The 23,832-nt window shown below is 43.4% G+C and overlaps 1 protein-coding gene across 1 annotated transcript in view; it reads left to right on the forward strand.

The window, feature by feature from the left end:
- CFAP52 (cilia and flagella associated protein 52) overlaps positions 1 to 23,832 on the forward strand; it is a 48,464-nt gene that overhangs the window by 13,857 nt on the left and 10,775 nt on the right. The window contains exons 2-9 of the mRNA XM_078067918.1: positions 298 to 497; positions 936 to 1,072; positions 7,030 to 7,158; positions 9,615 to 9,714; positions 10,699 to 10,815; positions 13,158 to 13,258; positions 16,306 to 16,476; positions 22,981 to 23,129. Coding sequence (XP_077924044.1) covers positions 298 to 497; positions 936 to 1,072; positions 7,030 to 7,158; positions 9,615 to 9,714; positions 10,699 to 10,815; positions 13,158 to 13,258; positions 16,306 to 16,476; positions 22,981 to 23,129 — 1,104 coding nt within the window. The remainder of the gene's footprint in view (positions 1 to 297; positions 498 to 935; positions 1,073 to 7,029; positions 7,159 to 9,614; positions 9,715 to 10,698; positions 10,816 to 13,157; positions 13,259 to 16,305; positions 16,477 to 22,980; positions 23,130 to 23,832) is intronic.

Raw genomic sequence — 23,832 nt, forward strand, 5'->3', positions numbered from 1 at the left:
CAGCATCCGCATCTCTTGAGAGCTTGTCAGAAACGCAGAATCTCAGCCCCTCTCCAGACCTCAGATCCGAATCTGCATTTTAACCAGATCCCCTGGTGATTTTATACACTTTAGAGTCTGAGAAGTGATCCACTACGCTGACCTTGTTGGTAGAATAAAATTACATACATTACCCCCCCACACACACACACAATACACTTATTTTAGTTGAAATCAGGTTTATTCCAAAAGTGCTCTCTTTTGTGTCCAATTTTTTTCTTATTTATTTATTTTTCTAATGATTACTCTGTCTTTCAGGACATGTGCCCTCTGGCCTGAAATGCCATCCTGACCAGGAGCATCTGATTTACCCTCTGGGCTGCACAATCCTGATTCAGGCGATAAACACACAGGAACAGAATTTCCTGCACGGTCACGGCAACAATGTCTCCTGTGTGACCATCTCCAAGAGTGGGGCTTACATAGCCTCCGGACAGGTCACGTTCATGGGCTTCAAGGTGAGCGTGCTGAAAATAGCTCCCTGTAAATCAGTAGAGAAGTACCCCCCCACCCGGAAAACCCACTCCCTTCCAGCTCAGCTCTGTGCGGGCACATGTCCTTCCCCTCCCTCTTCTTCCTCTTGCCTCCTCTTTGAGCTCATCTTCATTCCTCTGGCTGGGAGTAAAGTATTTTGGTGTTCACACTAGACCCTGCAGCTTGCGGACTGATAATACTCAGGAACCAAAAGTCCCTGCTTAATTTATTTTTATTTATTTATTTTTTTAGTCCCTGCTTAATTTAAAACTCTTGCCAGTTTCTTGCGGTTGTGTGTGTAAGACATGATCTAATTTCCAGAAAAAGTGCGATTACTGATTATTTCTCACCAAGACGGGGAGCTCTCCCCTCGGACTCTTCTGAAGCCGGTCTGTGATCTGACAGTGTATTCTTGCTCCCAGGCAGACATCATTTTGTGGGATTATAAGAAAAGGGAGCTGATTGCCCGACTGTCACTTCACAAGGGCAAAATTGAAGCGCTGGCCTTTTCACCAAATGATTTGTACTTGGTATCACTCGGAGGCCCAGATGATGGAAGGTAATGAACTCAGCACGTTTATTTCTAGGTATGTCATGCACCCTCTCCCCCCACACCCACCCACCCCCGCTGGACATTTTCTGTTGGCCTGTCCCTATTCAGCTGTGCATCATGTGAAAAGCCCATGGGGAAAATACCGTAGGGCCACAGATCTCCACCTTTGATGCACATCGCAACCCACTGGGGAGCTTTATTTATTTATTTATTTTTATTTATTCATTTGAAGGAGAGACAGAGACAAAGAGAGCACAAGCAGAGGGAGGGGGAGAGGCAGAGGGAGAGGGAGAAGCAGTCTCCCCGCTGAGCAGGGAGCCCGGGGGCTCAATCCCAGGACCTGGAGATCATGACCTGAGCCAAAGGCAGAGGCTTAACCATCTGAGCCACCCAGGCGCCCCATGGGGAGCTTTAGAAATCACTGATACCTGGCTCCACCTTCAGAGAGCTGGATTTGATGAGCCTGGGCTTTAGGCGGGCCCCAACACTTCCCAGGTGATTCCAATGTGCAGCTGAATTTGAGCACCTTTGCTATAAAAGAAAGATGACATCATCATCATCATCATCACCATCGTCATCAATGACCACAGCTAATTTGGGGGCGGCGGGGGAGGGGGCACTTACTGTGTAACAGGTGTGTGTTGAACACCTTAGCTGTGTTATCTCCTTAACTTGAGGTCGGAGCTACTGGGGCTGTGTGACAGGTGAGGGACGAACACCACCAACTGGTAAGTAGCAGAGCTGGGAGAGCCACCCTGGCAATGTGACTCCAAAGGTGGCATTTTTAACCTGCCTCACCTGAGACACGGTCTTTGCCCCCACTGAGGAACTCAAGAGTCCAGTGTAGGAGGCAGAGAATACAGACACATGAAATTAGGAGGGAGAAGATGTAAAAGCATTGTGTTAGCAAGAGCAATCAACGAGGTACATAGTCCCACGTGAATGCTAAAGGAGCATAATCTGTAGAAGAAAAACAGGAACGTCCCAGGTTTGTTTCAGATTTAATGCTTCGGTGCACTCTTACAGATAGTTTCTTATTCAAGCTTTGCGGGTCTATTACAAAGGAAATTTACCTTTTTTTAAAAAAAAGATTTTATTTATTTATTTGAGAGAGCGCACAAGTGTGGGGAGGAAGAGGGAGAAGCAGGCTCCCCGCTGAGCAGGGAACCCGACGCGGGACTCAATCCCAGGACCCCCGAGATCATGACCTGAGCCAAAGGCAGATGCTTCACTGACTGAGCCACCCAGGCGCCCCAAAGGAAATTTACATTTGTGTGCAGTTATATCTTGACAGTTCTCTTACTAGATAGCAAATGAGCAGAATTTTCATGAGACTCCTCTTTTGATGATTATTCCCCCCATCCTGTAAGTGTGCTCACTTTCCCTGGGCCGTCCCCATTTGACGGTTTTTCATAAGACACGTATCCAGAAATCAACCATTACCAGTCTCAGCTCAACTTAAAGTGGCTGTTCTCCATCCTGGGTGCACACTGGAATCCCCTGAGGACATTTTGGAACAACTGAGGCCTGGATCCCACCCCCAGAGATTCTTTAGAGCTTGGCAATCAGGCTACCCCCAGCCCAGGCCCTACCAGAGAGATGCCCGGAAGATGAATAGTCACAGTGGGGGCAAGGAGGGTGGGGTTCTGTCTACTGGTTTCAGACAGGGGTCAGCCCTGAACTTGTGCAAGGGCCCGTTGGACCCAAACCACCAGGCTTCTCCGCAGATGAGGAGGAACAGAAAGGATGCCAGGAACTGCACTGGACATTCTGCAGTTTGTATATGCATATATATATTTTTTAAATATTTTGTAACCTGCTTACGGAACTATTTTGCATTAATGTTATGCTATCAATGTAATGGAACCTGCTTTTTGGTTTGGGGGGGTGTTTTGCATTTACATTTTAAATTTTATTTGCTAAAAATATTTTTTTCAAGCATAATGAACAGGGTTATATTAGTTTCAGGTGCACAATATAATGATTCAACAATTCTATACATTGTTGGGCACTTGGGCTGCCTCCAGATCTGGGCTATTGTAAATAATGCTGCAGTAAACACAGGGGTGCATACATCTATTTGAATTAGTGTTTTCATTTTCTTTGGGTAAATACCCAGGAACAGAATTACTGGATCATAGGGTAATTCTATTTTTAACTTTTTGAGGGCCCTCCATACTGTTTCCACAGTAACTGTACCGGTTTGCATCCCCACCAGTGGTGCACAAGGGTTTCTTTTTCTCCACATCCTCTCCAACACCTGTTGTTTCTTGTGTTGTTGATTTGCCATTCTGACAGGTGTGGTGGTATCTCATTGTGGTTTTGATTTGCATTTCCCTGATGATGAGTGATGTTGAGCATCTTTTTATGTGTTTTTTGGCCATCTGTATGCCTTTTCTGGAAAAATGTCTATTCAGACTCTCTGCCCATTCTAAATTGGATTTTTTTTTTTTTTTTTTTGGCGTTGAGTTATATAAGTTTTTTTTTTAAATATATTTTGGACATTAACCCCTTATCATATATGTCATTTGCAAATATCTTCTCCCATTCAGTAGGTTGCCTTTTTGTTTTGTTGATGGTTTTCTTCACTGTGCAAAAGCTTTTTGTTTTGGTGTAGTCCCACCAGTTTAATTCTGCTTTTGTTTCCCTGCCAGAGGAGATGTATCTAGAAAATGTTTCTATGGCCGATGTCAAAGAAACTATTGCCTGTGTTTTCTTCTAGGATTTTTATGCATTCAGGTTGCACATTCAGGTCTTCAATATATTTTGAGTTCATTTTTGAGTTAGGTGTAAGAAAGTGGTCCAGTTTCACTCTTTTGCATGTAGCTGTCCAATTTTCCCAACACCATTTATTGAAGAGACTGTCTTTCCCCCATTATATATTCTTTTTTTAAAAAAGATTTTATTTATTTATTTGACAGAGAGAGAGTACACAAGCAGGGGGAGCGGTAGGCAGAGGGCGAGGGAGAAACAGGCTCCCCACTGAGCAGGGAGCCTGATATCGGGCTCAATCCCAGGACTCTGAGATCATGACTGAAGGCAGATGCTTAACCGACTGAGCCACCCAGTATATCCTTGCCTCCTTTGTCATAGATTAATTGACCATAAAAGTGCAGATTTATTTCTGAACTCTATTCTGTTCCATTGATCTAGGTGTCTGTTTTTGTCCCTGTACCATACTATTTTGATCACTATAGCTTTGTAGTAATCTTGAAATCTGGAATTGGGATACCTCTACCTTTGTTCTTTCTTCTCAAAATTGCTTTGGCTATTCAGGGTCTCTTGTGGTTCCATACACATTTGAGGATTATTTGTTCTACTTCTGTGAAAAATGCTGGTATTTTTATAGCAATTGCATTAAATCTGTAGATTGCTTTGAGTCCAGTATGGACATTTTAACAATATTTGTTCTTCCAGTCCATGAACATAGCATGTCTTTCCATTTGTTCGTGTTGTCTTCAATGTCTTTCATCAATGTTTTATAGTTTTCAGAGTACAGGTCTTTCACCTCCTTGGTTGAATTTGTTCCTAGGTATTTTATTCTTTTTGGTGCAATTGCAAATGGGATACTTTTCCTAATTTCTCTCTCTGTCGCTTTGTTATTAGTGTAGAGAAATGTATTTTCTGTATATTAATTTTGTGTCCTGCTACCTTCCTGAATTCACTTATATGTTCTAGTAGTTTTTTTGGTGGAACCTTTAAGGTTTTCTATATATAATATCATGTCATCTGCAAATAGTGACAATTTACTTCTTCCTTACCAATTTGGATGCCTTTTATTTCTTTTTCTTGTCTGATTGCTGTGGCTAGGACTTCCAGTACTATGTTGAATAATAGTGGTGAGAGAAGATATTCTTGTCTTGTTCCTGATTTTAGAGGAAGAGCCTCTCAGTTTTTCACCATTAAGTGTGATATGTAAGCTGTAGGTTTTTCATATATGGCCTTTATCATGTTGAGATATGTTCCCTCTAGACCTGCTTTGTTGAGCGTTTTTATCATGAATGAATGTCGTACTTTGTCAAATGCTTTCTCTGCATCTACTGACAACAACCTGCTTTTTGCTTAACTTTATACCAATGTCGTATTCCCTGCGGGTTTGTGCAGACATAGATCTTATTCTTTGCAATGACTGCATTGTGTACCATTGTACAGATATGCTGTAATTTGTTTGGCCAACGCACTATGTCAGTGCCTTTTATTTGTTTTTAAATTTTAAACTTGTTTTTGGAAAATGGAAGCTATACCATGTCCATGGTTTATAAAGAAAGGATGTCATCCTGCTATGCACAAGAATTCAGAATTCATAGCCCTTCCACCGTGAAGAGCTCTCCCAAGGAGCACTGGGATTTTTTTTATACCTCCGTTGAGATATATCTCACATACCATAAAATTCACCCATTTAAAGTGTATGGCTGTATGCTTTTTGGTATAGTGGTTATTTGAGTGGGTCCTTTCTTCCTTCCTTCCTTCCTTCCTTTCCTCCCTCCCTTCTTTTTCTTTTCTTTCTTTTCTTTTTTCTTTTCTTTTCTCTTCTCTTTTCTTTTCTTTCTTTCTTTTTGCTGAAATACTTCCCCAAAGACATTTTTTACATGTCATGTTGTGCAACCACCACCACAAACAATTGTAGAGCATTTTAAACATTCCAAAAACACTCCCTCTGCCTATTAGCAATCACTCCTCATTCCTGCTCCACCATTACCCCCTCAGCCCCGGGCAACCGCTGATCTACTTTTCATCTCTATAGTTTTGCCTGCTCTCACTGTCTCACATAAGTAGAATATTACAATAGGTGGCCTTTTGTAACTGATTTTTTTTATTAAGCATAATGTTTTCAAGGTTCATCCATACTGTGGCATGTTTCAGTCCTTCTTTCTTTCTAGTGTCCAATAATATTCCATTGTATGGCTACACCACATTTTCTTCATCCATCAGTTGATGGGGCTGTGGGTCTTTCCCACTTTTAGGCTATTGTTCATAATGCTGTTATGAACATTCATGTACAAGATTTGGTGTGGATGTATGTTTTCATTTCTCTTGGGCATGAGGTACTTGGTTTTAAGAGTCTTTTGTGGGGGGAGGTGATATGCCTCTCAAGTTTTCTACTTCAGATGGTATCTATCAATTTCCTACTAAGAAAGAAGAAAAAATTATGGCTTTTACACTACCTCCTACCTCCCCATTCCTACCGATCTTGGTTCTACCTGGATTTTAGAACTCTGTGATAATACCTTCTACATGGAGGAAATTTGGGAAGCATAGCCAGACATGATTTTACATTAACAAAGTTTGTAACATCTACATTCCTTTTTCTTTAATATTTTGATTCAGATGTTCCCCAGCATTTTTGGTATTATTGTCTAAACACATTCAATTTAGGACTGTTGTGTGATTGCACCCAGAGAGAAGGAAATGGATCCCAACGCAGTGCTTCTCCAAGTGTGGTCCCCAGAACAGCAGCATAAGTGTCACTGGGGACTTTTTAGAAAAGTGAAATCTCAGGCACCCCCCCCCACCCCCCAAGACCTGCTGACTCAGAAGCTCTGGGGGTGAGTCCCGGCAGCCTCTGAGCAAGTCCTCCATGTGACTCTGGTACACGGTCACATTTGGGAGCACTGCCTGACGTCATCCTTTTCCTTGCACTGTCTTTTTTCTAGAATACTTCTCCAAGTAAATATTTTTACATGAGATAAATGGGTGGTAAACTTTTATGCCTTGCTTATCTGAAAATGTCTTTATTTTAGCATCAGGCTTCATTGACGGGGTCACAGGGTTCTAGCCTCATTATCATTTTCCTTCAAAACCTTTGAAGTGTCACCTGCTTGTCTTCTAATATCCAGTGTGACGCAGGAGACATCTGGGGGTCAGTGTAATTCTTTCGTTCCTTTTTTTTTTTTTCTTTCTAGAACCACTTCTTTTGAGAGCCTGTCTCCCCCTGACTTCTTTGGTCCCTCTTGTTTTGGCAGTGTGGTCGTGTGGAGCATAGCCAAGAGGGAAGCCATCTGTGGCAGTCCCGCGGCCGGCCTCAACGTGGGGAATGCCACCACAGCGATCTTCTCGAGGTGCCGGGATGAGATGTTTGTTACTGCTGGAAAGTACGTGCCTGCAGTCCGGGTTTTCAGAACTCAGAAATCACTATATTTGCTTGTATGGAAAGCCAGGTCATTCCAATTTGGGTTCCCCTGCAAAATTAGTCCTGCGAAATTACCTTCCGTCCTAATTCCTAATTTGCATGATTTTGTAGTCCTTAAAAATCCTTTTAACGGAAAGTCTTTTAAGTCTGGTTATTTGAGAATTCTGTGCTTCCTCCTGAGGAGGGCTCTGCTCCTCGGCGAAATTCATGTCGGGTTCTGGTCTGTTTGTAACTGATAACACACTACGTACAATGTATGCCCATGGAGCAATGTGCACGATTGCACGGATTCACTTACTGGTCCATGTTTCTTAGCACCTGCTCTTGATTTAGGTGTCCCGAAATGATAGTTTGCGAAGGGACTGCGCCAGGAAGCTTCAGATGTTCGACTATTAGCCATATGAGATTGTTTCCGGTAGAGTCAACTTTTAACCAGCTAATGGGGACCAAGCTGAAAGCCAACATCTGTCTAACAGAAGACACTAACTTACAAATTCACCAATTCGGGGCCCTGCCTGGAGTCTGAGCTGAGGGTTAAAACCGCACAAAAGCATCGTCTTTTACACGGTGTGCCAGTTCAAAGGTCCAAACGCTGTGAATGTGGGGTCGAAGTACCTGTTGGGTGGAAACTATCTTTTTCAGCCTATGGATGATGGTCTCTCATCTGTGAAAGGCACACACCACTAGCTACTTTTCCAGCCAGAGTAAAGAATTTCTGTATGGCCCCTCCTTGTGATACGCAACATGCATTTGTTCTGGGGCTAATTATGAGGACGGAATCATTTAGCAGCCATGAAACTAGCTGGCTGAATGGGAGCCAGCCCCTAAGGGGCGAATCTTATTAGAAGGGCGCTCTGCGCCCGAAGCAGCTAGCCGCGTCCTGCCCTGTCTTCCGAGGCCACTGACGACCATGCGTGTGTTCACTTCCTTGGGTTTGCAGAGTGGTTTCACAAAGCCTTTGCATGATGAGGGTTCAGCGGCCCCTCAGCAGCTGCCATAGCTGCGGATGTCAGCCCAGCCTGGTGTCCACGGACAGAGTTTCTCCAGGAGCCAAAACTTGAATTGAAGCCGCACCCCTCCCCCAAACTTTTTCTTAGGGCAATCTATATTCTAGATCGGCTTTAATTGCATATGACAGTGATAACTGAGAATGAGGACTCTTAAGCAAGATTTCTGGTCCGGCACCTACAACATCCTCCATGATGGTCCCAACTGCAGATGTTCCATATTGTCCTTCACGAGAGATCCTGCAAATTCCAATTTTGACATCCACCAGGAAGGCCACGGAGAAGCCGGGTTTTTTTTTAAATTTTGAAAGTAGTCAAAAAAAAAAAAATATTTGAACAAGAAATAAATAGATTTGTATTCAAATAGAAAAGTATTCAAAATACTTATTGAGTACTTACTAAGTGCATAACTCTGGAGGCTAAAAGAAAAAGGAAAACCGAACTTGATTGTTCTATTTTTTATTTTTTATTTTTTTATTTTAATTTTAATTTTTTTATTTATTATTTTTTAAAGATTTAATTAATTTATTTGACAGAGAGAGAGAGACAGCGCGAGAGGGAACACAAGCAGGGGGAGTAGGAGAGGGAGAAGCAGGCTTCCCGCAGAGCAGGGACCCAATGTGGGGCTCAATCCCAGGACCCTGGGATCAGGACCTGAGCCAAAGGCAGACGCTTAACCGACTGAGCCACCCAGGCACCCTTAATTTTATTTTTTTAAAGTTGATTTATTTAAGTACTCTCTATGCCCAACGTGGGGCTCAAACTCAAACCCCGAGATCAAGAGTCACGGGCTCTTCTGACTAAGCCAGCCAGGTGCCCCGATCAATCTATTTTTAAATTAATCTTTTCTGCCTTCGACTATTAGCTTCAGCTATGATGTTGACCGCGATATGTTTATACAGTTATTAATTCAGATTAACTCAACATGCAATGATTAAATGCCAACTGTATGCCAAGTCTTATGTCAGATGCTGATTTTGTGCGGCCCTTTGGTTACTTGGTCTCATTTCTCGTGAAGACAGGACTCTCCATAGTGAAGCACTTTCCTTGAAAAGATGTCCTTACAGCTGCAAGCCTTGAAAGAAACATCTTAGTGAACTCTGGTTTGCTCTTTGTTTATCTGCTCGCATTTATGTCTGCTCTCCCTACACTGGAGAGAGTATTCACTGGCTGTAAATCCTTGCTCTGCTGTGTTTTCTCATTTGGAGAGTAGGGGGAGCGTAAATCCTACCTCAGAGGGTGGTCGTAAGGATCGACTGGAAGATTTTAAGTAGAACACGAGGCCTAACAAACCCTCAGAAATATCCAGCTCTCTTCCCTTCAGCCGCTTCTTCAGGGGAAGGCAGAAAACAGGGAAGAGATCGAGAGATTCCTAAGTGGGTATCCATTTGATTGTGTCTCTCTTCCATAGCGGGACAATCCGAGTATGGGAACTGGATCTCCGGAATAGAAAAATCTGGCCAACTGAGTGCCAAACGGGTCAGATGAAAAGAATAGTCATGAGTATTACAGTAAGTATTACTCTAAGTGTGATTGTCAGTAACTCCTGGAACAAATCCCTTTAATAGTATTGACCGAGGGGTGTGTGTGTGTGTGTGTGTGTGCGCGCGTGCGCGCACACGCGTGGATGCGTGCACACGTGTGCACATACCTAGGTACACGTACCTTGGGCTGAGGGTAGGGAGGTGAGGTCTGGACCTCGGGGATGCCAACTGAGGGGGCACAGGTGAGGGGGAGTCTCACTTCCGGAGTCTCATTCCCTCCAGAAGTTGGAGAGGAGCTGCTTAGACGCAGCTCCGGGAGAGTCTTGTTTCACTGGGACTTGGGCTCTGCCATCGGACCCAGACGCCTGCCCCACCTGGACAGAAGCAGCGTATCCAGTAGGCACTTCGTGGACACAATGCCTCCCGATGGCACTGGATACGAAATAATTCTTATTTCTGCCACTGGACATAAAGTTCCTACCAATGAAACTCATTGTTGACACACAGTCCCTTCTATAAAGAGGAATTATTCCTATGTCTTTAATGTGGACTCACACACTCGTACAGACAGCTCCATCCTCCACTGACTTGTTTCTCTTATCTAACACATCATTGTTTTATGCAGATAGACTTGGAAAGTATGAGATAAAGCAAACACCTATTCTGTTTGAAGAATTCATCCTAGGCACCCTTCGGAGGTGTCTCCAGAACGGGGACTGGCAGGTTATCTATGCATGCGGATCTAACGTCAGACACAAAGAGTCTTCCAGCGAAATGCACAGGCTAGTGGGAGTCTCACATTTCCTCCAGTTCTGAGTTTGGCCCTGATTCTGCGCCCCACTCTGAGCTGTTCGTACTCATCTTAGAGTCTAAGGAAATTAAAGTCGTCACGAGCACATTTGTAGGTCTTCCTTGGGCCTCAGAGAAAGTCTGTCCCACCCCTGGTCGGGGCTCACGGGCATCCCTGAGAAAACACAGGTCTCTGGGCCTCTTTTCCTCTCTGATCCCCAGATGGCCGACGACGATAGCTTTTTCTACCTCGGCACCACAACTGGAGACATTCTGAAAATGAACCCAATGACCAAACTGCTAGCAGACACTGGGCCCGCGAAGGACAAGTTCAGTCTGGTGAGTAGAGACCGCCAACTTCTGTCCTGCCCTGCTTGCTTCTGGCGATTTCTTCCCTCCACTGCAGCATGGACCTGTGTGAAGAGTCTGTGGAAAAAAGACAAAGGGTGTGTTGTGTCCAGGGCCACACCGAAATTTGCAAGGTGCACTGACTTATTATTGTCTGAGCCCTCATCTCTGGTTTATATGCTGTATTCCTCGGGGTCCCCACTTAGGGAATCAGACCACACGTTTTTTACGTCTTCCAAGCACAGGGCCATAAATATACATACAGAGGTATGTCATTTTTGTCCTAATCTGATAACTAGATCTTAGATTCTAGCCCCAGCCAGCACTGAAAGTCATAAGCAAGACCTAGACATTGTGGATTATTTTCTATTTGCAGAGTTCCTAACAATTCTGGTTAAAAGTCCAGAAAGACCTTGATATTTAAGCCAAAATAAAAAGCCTACAATCAGAGGATCATCTTGTGGAATAAGTGCTGCTATTTCCAGGACCCCCAGAAAGTTACAAGGGCTGTTTCCACTAACCTTTGAATTTGAATTTGAGAGCTTGTGGTAGATTCTGCACCCGCCTGTCTCATGTCTGATAATAGAACAGATGGTTCTCAGCTTCAGTGCCTTCCCACTTAGCTGATATTCCCAAGAAGACGTGAAATCTTGCACCGCATGCCCAGGGAAGATGTTAGAGTTTTCTTAATCATGCAATCATTAAATGCTCAAACTTTTAAGGGCGTGCATAAGAATGAGAGAACTCTATAGTATGGGTAGAGAAGGGTTTAGAAATAATCCCACAAGAGGTTGAGGTGTAGTCCAAGTTATTTTTAGGAGGGGGATTCCAGGATATGAAACAGATAAAAGCAAAGCAGATCAGTTGAAGGAGGGCAAGACTCAGAGCCCTGCCGTCTCCAACTCCTGAGATCCTTCCAAAGGGCTCCATGAAACACTACGGAAAAATACCGATCTGGATATTTTTGGCACCCTCCCCCTCCAGCACTTGGGATCTAAGTGCCTTTCCCAAAAAAAAGATTCTGGCCGTCTTAGTGTTCCTCAAGCTTTGGGTACTTCAGTGCCATTGACTGTCTAAGTCCTAACCATGGAGGCATTTGGGTTGGATGGCAAATTCCACAAAGCAGTGGTTCCAAGATGCCTCTTATACCCGTGGAAAGAAAATAATTCTTATGGGATGAAGGGATAGGAGGTATCATTGAAAACATTTGGTTGGAATATTATGTGATCTTGGGCAGTTACCCGTTTTAAAACTCGACTTAAATGGTCACTCTCTGGTTAGAAGGGTAGAAGGATTGGAACGGTTTCAAATGGACCTGGTAGGCATACAGCACTAATATGAAGACAAAGATGCTGATGGTCACAATACTAATATTAAAAACAGTACACAGGCCCCCGGGATCATGACCTGAGCCCAAGGCAGGCGCTTAACCCACTGAGCCACCCAGGCACCCCATTAACTGTATTATTGTTGAAAACTTTAAGATGAAATATTGGCCATGCACATTTTAAAATTAGAACTTAAAAATAAAATAAATTAAATTAGAATTTCATAGTGGATGCTATAAAATGACCATCATATGTCCCCAAACTTTGAAGATGGCTTTGAATTTAACTATGTCTATTACTCGCAGGACTATATACTGCATGCTTTAGCTCAGGAACTACAGTCACTAAACAATAAGGGCTCTTTGTCCTTTCTTGGGATGTCAACTATGATCTCTTTGTAGTATAAGAATTATGTTCTGGGGCGCCTGGGTGGTTCAGTTGGTTAAGCATCTGCCTTCGGCTTAGGTCATGATCTCAGGGTGCTGGAATCGAGCCCCACATCCAGCTCCCCGCTCAGTGGGGAGTCTGCTTCTCCCTCTCCCTCTGCCCTTCCTCCCTGCTTGTGCCCTCTATCTCTCTCTCTCTGTGTCTCAAATAAATAAATAAAATCTTTGAAAAAAAAAAAAGAATTATATTCTGGCTTAAACAGTAGGCACTGAGGAAATAATGTTGCCTCTGCCTCTCTCTATCTTCTGCTCTAACTTCATTTGAGCCGATAGATAGTGTTAATTTCTAATACAGTTACAATGCACAGGTGGTTGTAAAGGGAGGAAGTTTGGTGAAGCGTGCTTGCACCTTGCAGGCCCTGGGGCGGGGGGCCTTCCGGCACGTGAGCCCATTGCTGGCACCGAGCCCTGGTGGACAGTCTTGGGGTACATCACAGGCAATGCCTTCCTGCATTTCGTCCAGGCATGGCCATGCCCCGTACCCATCTCATCAGCTCACACACCTATTCTTAACGATGAAACCATTTGGCCTTTTCTCAACGCTGTTCCTCCCCCTTAGGGAGTGTCCGCCATCAAGTGCCTGAAGATGGGGGGTTTGTTGGTGGGTTCCGGAGCCGGATTGCTGGTCTTCTGCAAAAGCCCCAGCTACAAACCCATCAAGTAAGTTCCAGACTCCACGGGGGTCGGGGTGGAGAAAGACCCACCACCACAGGGAGGTCTGCTTAAAGCCGGTGATGATGCAATATTCCCAAAGTAACTCTTGGTGAAAGAATTTTATCTTACCGTCAAAATGAGCAGTTGGAATCACAACAGCTGATTCCTTTGCCAATGAAAAGACAAGAGCTTATGTTGAATCAAGCCAAAGTAGTCCACAATTAATTACCCCAGGGGACATTGCCCTTCTGATAAATGCATCAATTATTATTTCGTTAATACATGGAGCCATGACTGAGGAAATAAGATGCTGTTTATGAAGATATCCAGCAAATGACCTCAAATTTCAAACTTTCAAAATTTGTTTGTTCAGTGAAATTTATTCTGCGACAGGTTGTGTGTCGGGCACCATGCTAGTGGTTAATTCGTTTGGATACAAGTGTTAATACAAATAGCCAGCATTCACCAGCTGCTTCCGCGTACCGGATACTGTGCCATGTGCTTTTTGTGGGTTATCTATCGCATCAGTTGAAATGAAATGAAATAAAACTTTATCCACTGTCATTAACACGGATTTACTGAGTACCTCCGGCCAAGCCAATGTGCCAGATGCTCTACTAAAAAATAAAACAAGACTCCGTCTTTGTCCTCCCAGAACTAACAGTCCGATCTGGGGATAAGGTAATATGCGCATGAAATAGTCCTTGTAATTCAAGACAGTATATAAACACAGATCCTGTGGTCCAGGTAAAGTAAAACGTATCATGGATATTACAGAGGGGATCAGAGAAGGGGGTGACCCCACTGTGGTGGTGAGGCTGGGAAAGACACTCCCCAGAGAAGCAGAGGTGGAGCTAGAGCTCACCTTCAGCCAAGCCAGGCACCCCTGGATACGCTCCATGCGGCCTCCCCCAGCTCGAGCAGAGCCAGGGACGCTAGAGTGTAGACTGTAGAGTGTAGACTGTAGTATCAGCTGTCTTCACTCAAACACGTCCGCGCTGCGCATTCACCGCGTACCAGATACTGTTCTAGGTGCCCTTGGGAGAAGCCATGACTAAAGCAAACAGAAATGAAGGGAAACGTCCCTGCCCCTCATGGAGCTGACATTCCAGCAGGAGGGAAGAGACAGTCATAAAGTAAACAAGTAATTACATCATCTTAGAGGGTGATGAGCAGAGGAGACAAATGGAGTTGCAGGTACACTAAGGGGGGGACTGGGGACAGGAGACTGGCTGCCATCTTAAATTCCGTGCTCCGGATAGGTCTTCTTGAGAATGCATTCAGACCGGTTCTGTGTTTGTGTGAAGGGGAATCAGAGAGGGAGGCTGCGTGAGAGCGGTCTTGGTTAGACTCTGGATATGTGTACAGAGTATAAGGCATTAACCCCCTCATTTGTGAACACCTTGTTTTGAATACACAGATGTTCCCATTGTGATGAGAATGATTAATTCAAGGCTGTTATTACAGGATTTGTGCCATGCCTGTCCCCATACTAACCTTGTGGGACAGCATAGCCTCCCATTGCTTGCAGGGGTTTCTGCCTCCTTGGGTTTTCGTGGATTGAGAAAGTAGCTCCCGTGTGAAGTCAGGAAGTAGTATGAGGAAGCAGACCGCTGGAGCTCAGGGACGCCTGGCCTCGCCCCCGTAGCCCTGGGCTTCACCCTGTCTTGTAGGGAGCCCACATGTCAATAGCCAGTATCTCTATTGGCTGCCCTCAGGGGGCCTCCTGTGCCTTAGCTTTGATCCTCACTGCGACCCAGCAAAGGAGAAATTATTCTGTGCTTGGGTGAAGTGAGGCCGGGAGATTTCTGGCAATTTATCCAGGGCCAGAGAGCTCTATCTATCTAGTTAGTGAAGAAGCCGGGAAGTAACTCAGGGTCAATCCTTTCTTCATTAACCGTCCTGGGTCCCACCAACAAATGGATCTTTGTAAAATACTGCATTTCCCACGCCGATCCCTTGCACAAGAATCTCCATTGCGTTCTTATTGTCAAAACTAAATTAGTTGCAGAGCAAGGTTGGGTTTTTAGGGACACATTCATTTATATACTCTTTTTTTTTTTTTAAAGATTTTATTTATTCATTTGAGACACAGAGATACAGAGAGAGAGAGAGCATGAGCAGGGCGGGAGACAGAGGGAGAGGGAGAAGCAGGCTCCCCGCTGAGCCAGGAGCCCGACGTGGGGCTCGATCCAGGACCCCGGAATCATGACCTGAGCCGAAGGCAGATGCTTAACCATCTGAGCCACCCAGGCGCCCCTCTTTTTTTTTTTTTTTTTTAAAGTTCATACTCATTAGACGTTTACGAAGCAGAGGGATTTGAAATGTGGATGGAGAGACAAGAGTCTCTGACAGTTCTGGGGAAGAGAGCCACTATTAACATTTTGTTATTTCTTCTTATGTTCTTCGTTTACATTTTAAAATAATTGTACTTCCTTTGTATACAAAATTTTATTTTCTGGTTTATTTTTACTTAAGGCAAACGTCATAAACATTTTCAGTGTTAATACCTTTTTTAAAAACTACTGTGGTAAAATATACATAATCTTCTAAACATGGTTTTACTGGCTAGGCAAATATCTTAAGAAGTTGCCTGCCATCCCATAGATGATTTAACCATTGCCTTACAATTGGGTATTTAGGTTGTTTCCAACCTTTTACTCTTTTCACCAAGGTTACAATAACCTCCCTTGACATAACGGTTTCCCCTCCCAATTGTAGGATTATTTCCCAGAAATGGACTTAATAAAGTATTTAATTGCCATGATCATTTGTGCCCATTGCCTTCCTGGAATGTTCCCTCTGTCCAGATCCTGCCTATGTTCCACAACCCATTTTAGACTCTGCCTGAGGAAACCCCCCGACTACTGTAAACCAGGCTGGCCTCTCTCTCTGCTGCCCATGGGCCCCCAGTACTGTGAGTCACTCCTGCCTTTCCAACTGTGTCCTCTCCCTGAAGGCATGTCCCCAGGCCCTACGCCTGATTTGTATCCTCTGTAACAAGTCCTCACTGATTGAGTGAATCTACTTCACCTTCTTGCTTCTCCATAAAGGAAAATCCAGTTACAAGGTGGCGTCACGTCAATCACAGTTCGAGGGGAAGGACACCAGTTTTTTGTCGGAACAGAAGAATCACACATTTATCGTGTCAACTTCACGGATTTCAAAGAGACTCTCATTGCAACTTGTCACTTTGAAGCTGTCCAGGACATTGTCTTCCCATTGTAAGTAGAAGAGCAAAATATTTTGGCTCCTAAAATCAGTGAAAACATGGAGGTCTGATGCAGTGTGCCAAGAAATTTAATTTTATCTTATTCGTGCATTTTCAACATGTATTAATATGATTATGATCTTTTGTCCTTAAATTTCTCAATTATAGTCAGTTATTTTAATAACAATTATCATCTAATATTAATTATAATAATTAGAACTATAATACTGATGTTTTGTTATTATTTAATAATTATTAACAATAATTATGTCTGTTGTCTTTACCCTATGGCTACATTAACCTTCACAGTCCAAATTTGGGCCACTTTAGAATGTTGGCATTTTTAATAAAGCTATCATGGAAACTTTTCTGTTTTCCCAGTGCTGTCTGGAAAAAGCTTACTAGGGCCTTTTTTCAGACTTCTTTCAAGTCATTCGGTTTATGCCTTTTGGGTCTTCCAGACTTGGAGCACTTAATGGAGGTGGACACAAGGGGTCTTCTGGACTTCCTGATAAATCCCACTTGAAACAAGTGAAACAACCAACCATCAGCAGTTTTGGTATCAAAAAGTCATAGTTTGCCATTACTTGCTTTTGAAACACATTTTGTCTCTGGTGGCATTCATCCCATGAAGTTGATCAGATAGTTTTTGCTCTGACCTTCCTCAGTATGTAGCTTGAATTTACAAAACTCATGATCATTGTTTTATAGGTAGTAAGACTCACTTTGAAGACTTGGCTGCTTACGATCATGCAATGTACGTTGGGTTCCCTGAGTCACTGCAGTTGGCAATTAGGTTCTTTGAAGTGTTTCGTTTAAGTAAGCGCCATGCCCAGCATGGAGCCCAATGTGGGGCTTGAACTCACAACCCTGAGATCAAGACCTGAGGTGAGGTCCAGAGTCGGGCACTGACTGCACCACCCAGGCGCCCCTACAATTACCTTCTTTTAAATGTTTCTGACAGGGGCGCCTGGGTGGCTCAGTCGGTTAAGCGTCTGCCTTCGGCTCAGGTCATGATCCCGGGGTCCTGGGATCGAGCCCCGCATCAGGCTCCAGGCTCAGTGGAGAGCCTGCTTCTCCCTCTCCCTCTGCCTGCCTCTCTGCCTACTTGTGCTCTCTCTCTCTCTCTCTGTCAAATAAATAAATAAAATCTTAAAAAAATAAATGTTTCTAACAGTGAAAATGGCCTATGCTTCCCATCAGGTGGATCTTTTTTTGAAAATTGGTTGGTCATTTCTTTCTGTCTTACTTTTTCCCTCTTTTTCTAAGGAGCTCAGTAGAATCGATCTGTAAAATTATTTGACCCTGGGGCCTTTTATAAGAGTAGATTTTTAACTATCTTTTTGAATTCTTTTTTTTAAAGATTTTTATTTATTTATTTGACAGAGAGAGCACAGGCAGGGGGAGTGGCAGGCAGAGGGAGAGGGAGAAGCAGGCTCCCCACTGAGCAGGGGGAGCCTGATGTGGGACTTGATCCCAGGACCTTGGGATCCTGACCCGAGCTGAAGGCAGTCACCCAACCAACTGAGCCACCTGGGTGCCATATCTTTTTGAATTCTTATATAGTCATTGACCTATTCAGGATTTGTAACTCCTCTTTTTCACCCCTCCTCCTTTTTTCTCTTCTTTCTTTCTTTTTTTTTTTTTTTTTTGAAAACGAGCTTTATTGAAACAGAATTTACATACCATAAATTTTACCCATTTACAGTGTGTAATTCACTTTGGGTCATTTTGCATATTTACAGAGTTGTGCTACCATCACCATAATCTAATTCTAGAAGATTTCATTATCCCAAAAAGAAACCTCTTAAGAGTCACTACCCATTCCCGCTTTGCTCTCTCTTCTCTCCCTGCTGAGCTGTGGAGAAAACTGAGCTAAGAGGAGAACGTGGGGTACGTGAGCATCATGTACAAGACTGTGTTTTTCCTTTCCTTGGGGATTCAGCTTTGTTAATGTACATTGTTTTCAGCTGCTATGGCTTTGTATGCCAAGGCATTAATTTCTTGGGAAGAAGTATGCGTGAACCAAAGCGACCTCTGCAATATTCTGCTATCACGCGCCTATTTGCCAATTGCAGATGAGCTAATGCACATTACAGAGACATGGGCTGTAGCAAAAGAAACTATGTCTCTTTCCAACCTATTGGTATTGTTTAGTTTTAAGTAAGTCTTGGTCTTTTCATAGAACTTAGTCCATTTGTACTTATTTCTAATATCTAATGAGTTTATAGATATTTTCTATTTAACATGTTTCCGTGTTTCCTTTTCTTGTCTTTTGTTGTGTTGTGATCATGTTTTTTGGTCCTGCCTTCCCCTCCCCTACTTCACATGACTTGGAAACCATTCATTGTATTTTTATTCACAGAGTGATTACCCTTGATTTTTTAATATGCATGTTTAAACATATTTTTCTGCCAAAGACTAGAGTTCACCAACATTTATATCATATTTTCCAAAGAAGCAAGAGTCTCAACGTACTTTATTTCCCTCTTTATCTTCTTCTCACCATCTCTCATGCTGACATTGTTTAGAATTATAGAATTACGTAGTTATGAATTACCTATAGAATTACATAGTTATTGTCTTTTATAAATAATTACTTTTAGATTTTTTAAAGATTTATTTATCTATTTTAGAGAGAGAATGGGAGTGGGGGAAGGGGCAGAGGGAGAGGGAGAGAGAGAATCTCAAGCAGACTCCCTGCTGAGCACAGAGTCCGATGCGGGGCTCAATCCCAGGACCCTGAGATCATGACCTGAGCCGTAATTAAGAGTCAGCCACCCAACTGACTGAGCCACCCAGGCGTCCCTAGTCCATTTACTCTTAATGTAATTTTTGATATGGTGGTATTAAATCTTCCGTTTTGTTATTTGTTTTCTTTCGTCACATCTGTTCTTTGTTCTTCTATTCTTTCCTGCCACCTTTTGCTTTAATCAAATGTTGTTAGCATTCCATTTTAATTGCTCTATTGGCTTTCTACCTATATACCTTTGCATTAATTTTTTTTTTAGTGGTTGCTCTAAGGATGAAAATACGCATTTTTAATATATCACAGTCTGCTTAGAGTTAATGTTGAATGACTTCAAGTCAAATGCAGTATGGGAACTTGGCGACAGTTTATTTTTCTTACCCCCGCCCTTATTCTTAGTGCTGTTGTTTTCATGTGTACCCATTAAAATTATAAACCCATTAATACAAAATCACAATTTTTGTTTTAAATAGTCATAAATCTTTAAGTCGTAAATACATATATTTGTTATAATAATTTATAATTATAGTATAAATATGTGGTTTCTAGTTCTTTGTTGATATTACCTGTCTGTTAATTCATTGGTATCATCGTTTCCTTTAATACTTTGAATGCATTTTAAATTAGTTGCTTTGAAGCCTTTCTCTGCTAATCCAACATCTTGATCTACTTGGAGTCCGTTTCTTTTGACTGCCTTTTTCCCAAATCATATTTTCCTATTTCTTTGCATGTCTGCTTACTTTTTGTTGAAAACTCAGCATGATAGCTAATACATTGTAGTAACTCTGATTTCCCTAGTGTTCTCTGAGGGTTATTGGCCTGGACTCAAACTGCAATTTTGTCTTTTTCACAGAATGCAGCAGCTGACATTCTCATGGCTTCCCACTGCTACTTTTTTAATACAGGTTCTTGGTACTCCTGTGGGCTTGCCAGAATTTAGCATTCACCAGGGATTTGTGCAGAGATGAAGCTCATCCTCTCCATGGTTTCCTTGCTCCTCAGGATTACCCCGTAATTTCCAGGTGTTCTTATGCCCTCAGGCCCTGGCTTCTGGTATTTTAAGCCTGTAAGGTCCAGCTTTCTGCCCCCCAAGCTGAACACAGTTGGTGAATGTATTCAGTTAAAAAGGCAAAACACCCTCTCAGGTTGATCCCATGTAGCTCTGTCTTCAAAAATAGACTCCTTAAAAAAATCAATAGAATTTTATAAAAAGAAAGGAAAGTAGAGTCCTCTCTGGTCTCTGTTTTTTCTTCCTCTTGGGTTTTCTCCCATGTATGTAGAATTTAGCTGTCAGATGGGAACTTGGGCAGTGTTTCTAATCTGAATTTAGGTTTTACTCTGATGGATCTCTCGCTGCCAGGATTTCCCCTCTAAATTTTCCAGCCCTCAGCTCCGATCTCTGCACACCTTCAGCCAGTAAGGCTGTGATTTTTCCTTCTTCTGTGGCCACCATAGCTGGGGGACTTGGGGGCACCCTCAGATTAGCCAGCAACACAGTAATGACTCTTAACCCTTTCTGGTTGCATTTTTACAAGAGCAAATGCTTCTTGATTTCTGTGTACTTTTAAATGTTTTCAGCATCTTTAGGATTCTAGGTTCTTGTTGTTGTTAATTCCATCCAGTGTTTCTTTCTTTTTCTTTTTTTTAAGATTTTATTTATTTATTTGACAGAGAGAGACACAGTGAGAGAGGAAATACAACCAGGGGGAGTGGGAGAGGGAGAAGCAGGCTTCCCGCAGAGCAGGGAGCCCGATGCAGGGCTCGATCCCAGGACCCTGGGATCATGACCCGAGCCAAAGGCAGATGCTTAACGACTGAGCCACCCAGGCCTCCCTCCATCCAGTGTTTCTAACTGTTGTATGTGTGAAGGTTTGTGTGACCACTTCACTGCTCCAACATTACGGGAACTACTCCCTTCTGGTGATTTTGATATTTTGTGTTTCTCTCCAATTCTGTCTCTTCACAGATTTTATCTGGCTGATTTCTCTTTGTCCTCAGTGTTTCTGGTCTACTTGATGATAATCCGTCTTGCCTCCCTGTAGCTACCTCTGCATCTTCTACCTCTACCCCTGTCTCTGTCCTCTGTGTCTGTCTCTTCATTTCGATGGGAGGCACGTGGGCCTGGTGTGCCACCTTGATCCAGTCAGTTTGTTTTTTTTCTGGAACTTAACCTTTCAGATCCTAAACTAGGGACAATCAGCTATTTGAAAAGCTCAGGATTGGACTAGATTCCTGAAGAAGTAGACTGTCCATCCAGGGTAGGGAGAGTTTGGAAAGTTCTCTGGGTGCGCTCATTCCTGTGATATTTGATTTTCACGAGGAGTCCACATGCCTCTTTAAGAGCTCACTTTCCCCACAGAAGGGGGTCGTTCACCGAAGGCAGCATCCTATATAAAGCCTCTCTTATTTTATTTTTTTTTAAAGATTTTTTTTATTTATTTATTTGCGAGAGAGAGAATGAGGGACAGAGAGCATGAGAGGGAGGAGGGTCAGAGGGAGAAGCAGACTCCCCGCTGAGCAGGGAGCCCGATGCGGGACTCGATCCCAGGACTCCAGGATCATGACCTGAGCTGAAGGCAGTCGCTTAACCGACTGAGCCACCCAGGCGCCCAAGCCTCTCTTATTTTAAATGAACATCATCTTCTAAGGTTGGCTTGATTTGATCAAGTAGCAAGCAGCATCATCTCAGCTGTCCCCTTCCAGCACACGCTCTTTCTAAGTAACTAGTCCAGCATTATAATTTTCTCTGAGCCCCAAAACTAAATATATGGAAAAGATCCACTTATTTTTCTATTAATTCCGAAGCGAGTAGATCTTAAAACATGAGAGGGACTCTCTTTTCCTGAATATGCTTTTGATGAAATACAGACATTTCTTGAGAAGCACTTAAAACTAAAAGTTAACTCAACCTCCATAGAGACTATAAAACTGTAAATTCATATTTATAAAGTGGGTGGACTTTATTGTACCCCAGTAGGACTCCTTTTTCTTATCCAAATTGCAATAACCTGTAATTTTTGATGTAATGGTGTTTTACACTCTATTTACAAGTTGTCCTTAAAAAAAAAAGTGGGGGGCACCAGGATGACTCAGTCAGTTAAGTGTATGACTTTGGCTCAGGTCATGATCCTGGGGTCCTGGGATTGGGTCCCGCATCGGCCTCCACGCTCAGTGGGGAGTCTGCTTCTCCCTCTGCCCCTCCCTCTGCTCATGCTCTCTCTCTCTCTCTCAAATAAATAAACAAAACCTTTAAAAAAAAAAAAAAAAAAAAAGGACAGACCAATTACCCTGGGTTCACGTCCTTGTCCAGAATCTCGTATTTTCTCACAACCACGCAAAGTTCTGCTTTAGGTTATCTGCAGACCTGAATTCTAGCGCCTGTGTCATTTTTCTCTTTGAAATTATAATGATGGGAAAAGTTTTGTTTAGCCTCTCTTGGCATCAGTATTCCACAGCCCTATTTGATCTCCAGTCTACCAGGACATTTAAAGACTTTGAAATTGACATTTTCCTCTTGAGCAACTTTGTCCCAGCCCGTCCTCCGGGCAAAGGGCTACACAAAAGATGGTCCGCAGATGACTTGTGGGCGTCAAATGCCATTTTACACAAGGTTTCTGTGAGGCCGTCAGGCTCGGAGATGCTGGGTGCCTAGAAGGCATCCTTCCCCATATCCTTGCGTGATCCGTCTAAGAGTCAAGCCCGCACGTAAGACACAGTGTGCGTCTTGTGTGGCTGCGCCTCTTTATTCTCACGGTGGCTCCTTCGCAGCGGCACCGCCGAACTATTCGCCACCTGTGCCAAGAGGGACATCAGGGTGTGGCGCACGCCGTCCAACCGGGAGCTGCTGCGCATCACTGTGCCCAACATGACCTGCCACGGCATCGATTTCATGAGGGACGGCAAGAGCATCATCTCGGGTAACGCTGACGTTCTCGGGCGTTGGCGCGGGCTCTGGCTGGGGCTTTGGACCTTGTTGTCCTTCCACGCTGGTCTCTCTGTGTGGTCTCTCCCGCTGCCCACCCCTCCTTGCTTCTGACCCAGCCTCTCTATGGAGCCCCTTCCAGCCAGGAGACTTTCTGAGCTCAGAATGACCAACGAGCAATGTCGCTCCCCCCAACATTGCTGCACGGAGGGTGCCGCTTTCTCTCCCGTGGGAGAATTTAGCAATTCGACGGCCAAACGGATTTGAGATCTTGGCCAGTACAGGGCGCCTGTGTTAGAACCCCTTCAGTTGGTGGATAGAGAAAAACCTGACTTCACCTGTTATGCCTCAAAGGGAATCCACTTTTAACTCCACTGATACCGTCGTGCCAAAATATTTTAACATAAATTACAGACATCATCATATTCCACCTCCAGATACTTTAGTATGCATCCCTAAAAGTAATATTTTCCTACGAAATAATAATTTCTTAATATCATCTTGTGTTCAACTCATACACAAATTTCCCCAGTGATCAGAAAGTAAATTCCCTTGTTCACATCAGGGAAGAGTCAAGTGGATCTTTTTTTTTTTTTTTTTTAAGATTTTATTTATTTGAGAGAGCACGCAAGCATGATCGGGGAAGGGGCAGAGGGAGAGTTGCCCCCAAAGCCCCCCCCCCCCCCGTGACCTTCTCT

The sequence above is a fragment of the Halichoerus grypus genome, chromosome 2, assembly GCF_964656455.1.
Source record: "Halichoerus grypus chromosome 2, mHalGry1.hap1.1, whole genome shotgun sequence".
NCBI classification, from domain to species: Eukaryota; Metazoa; Chordata; class Mammalia; order Carnivora; family Phocidae; genus Halichoerus; species Halichoerus grypus.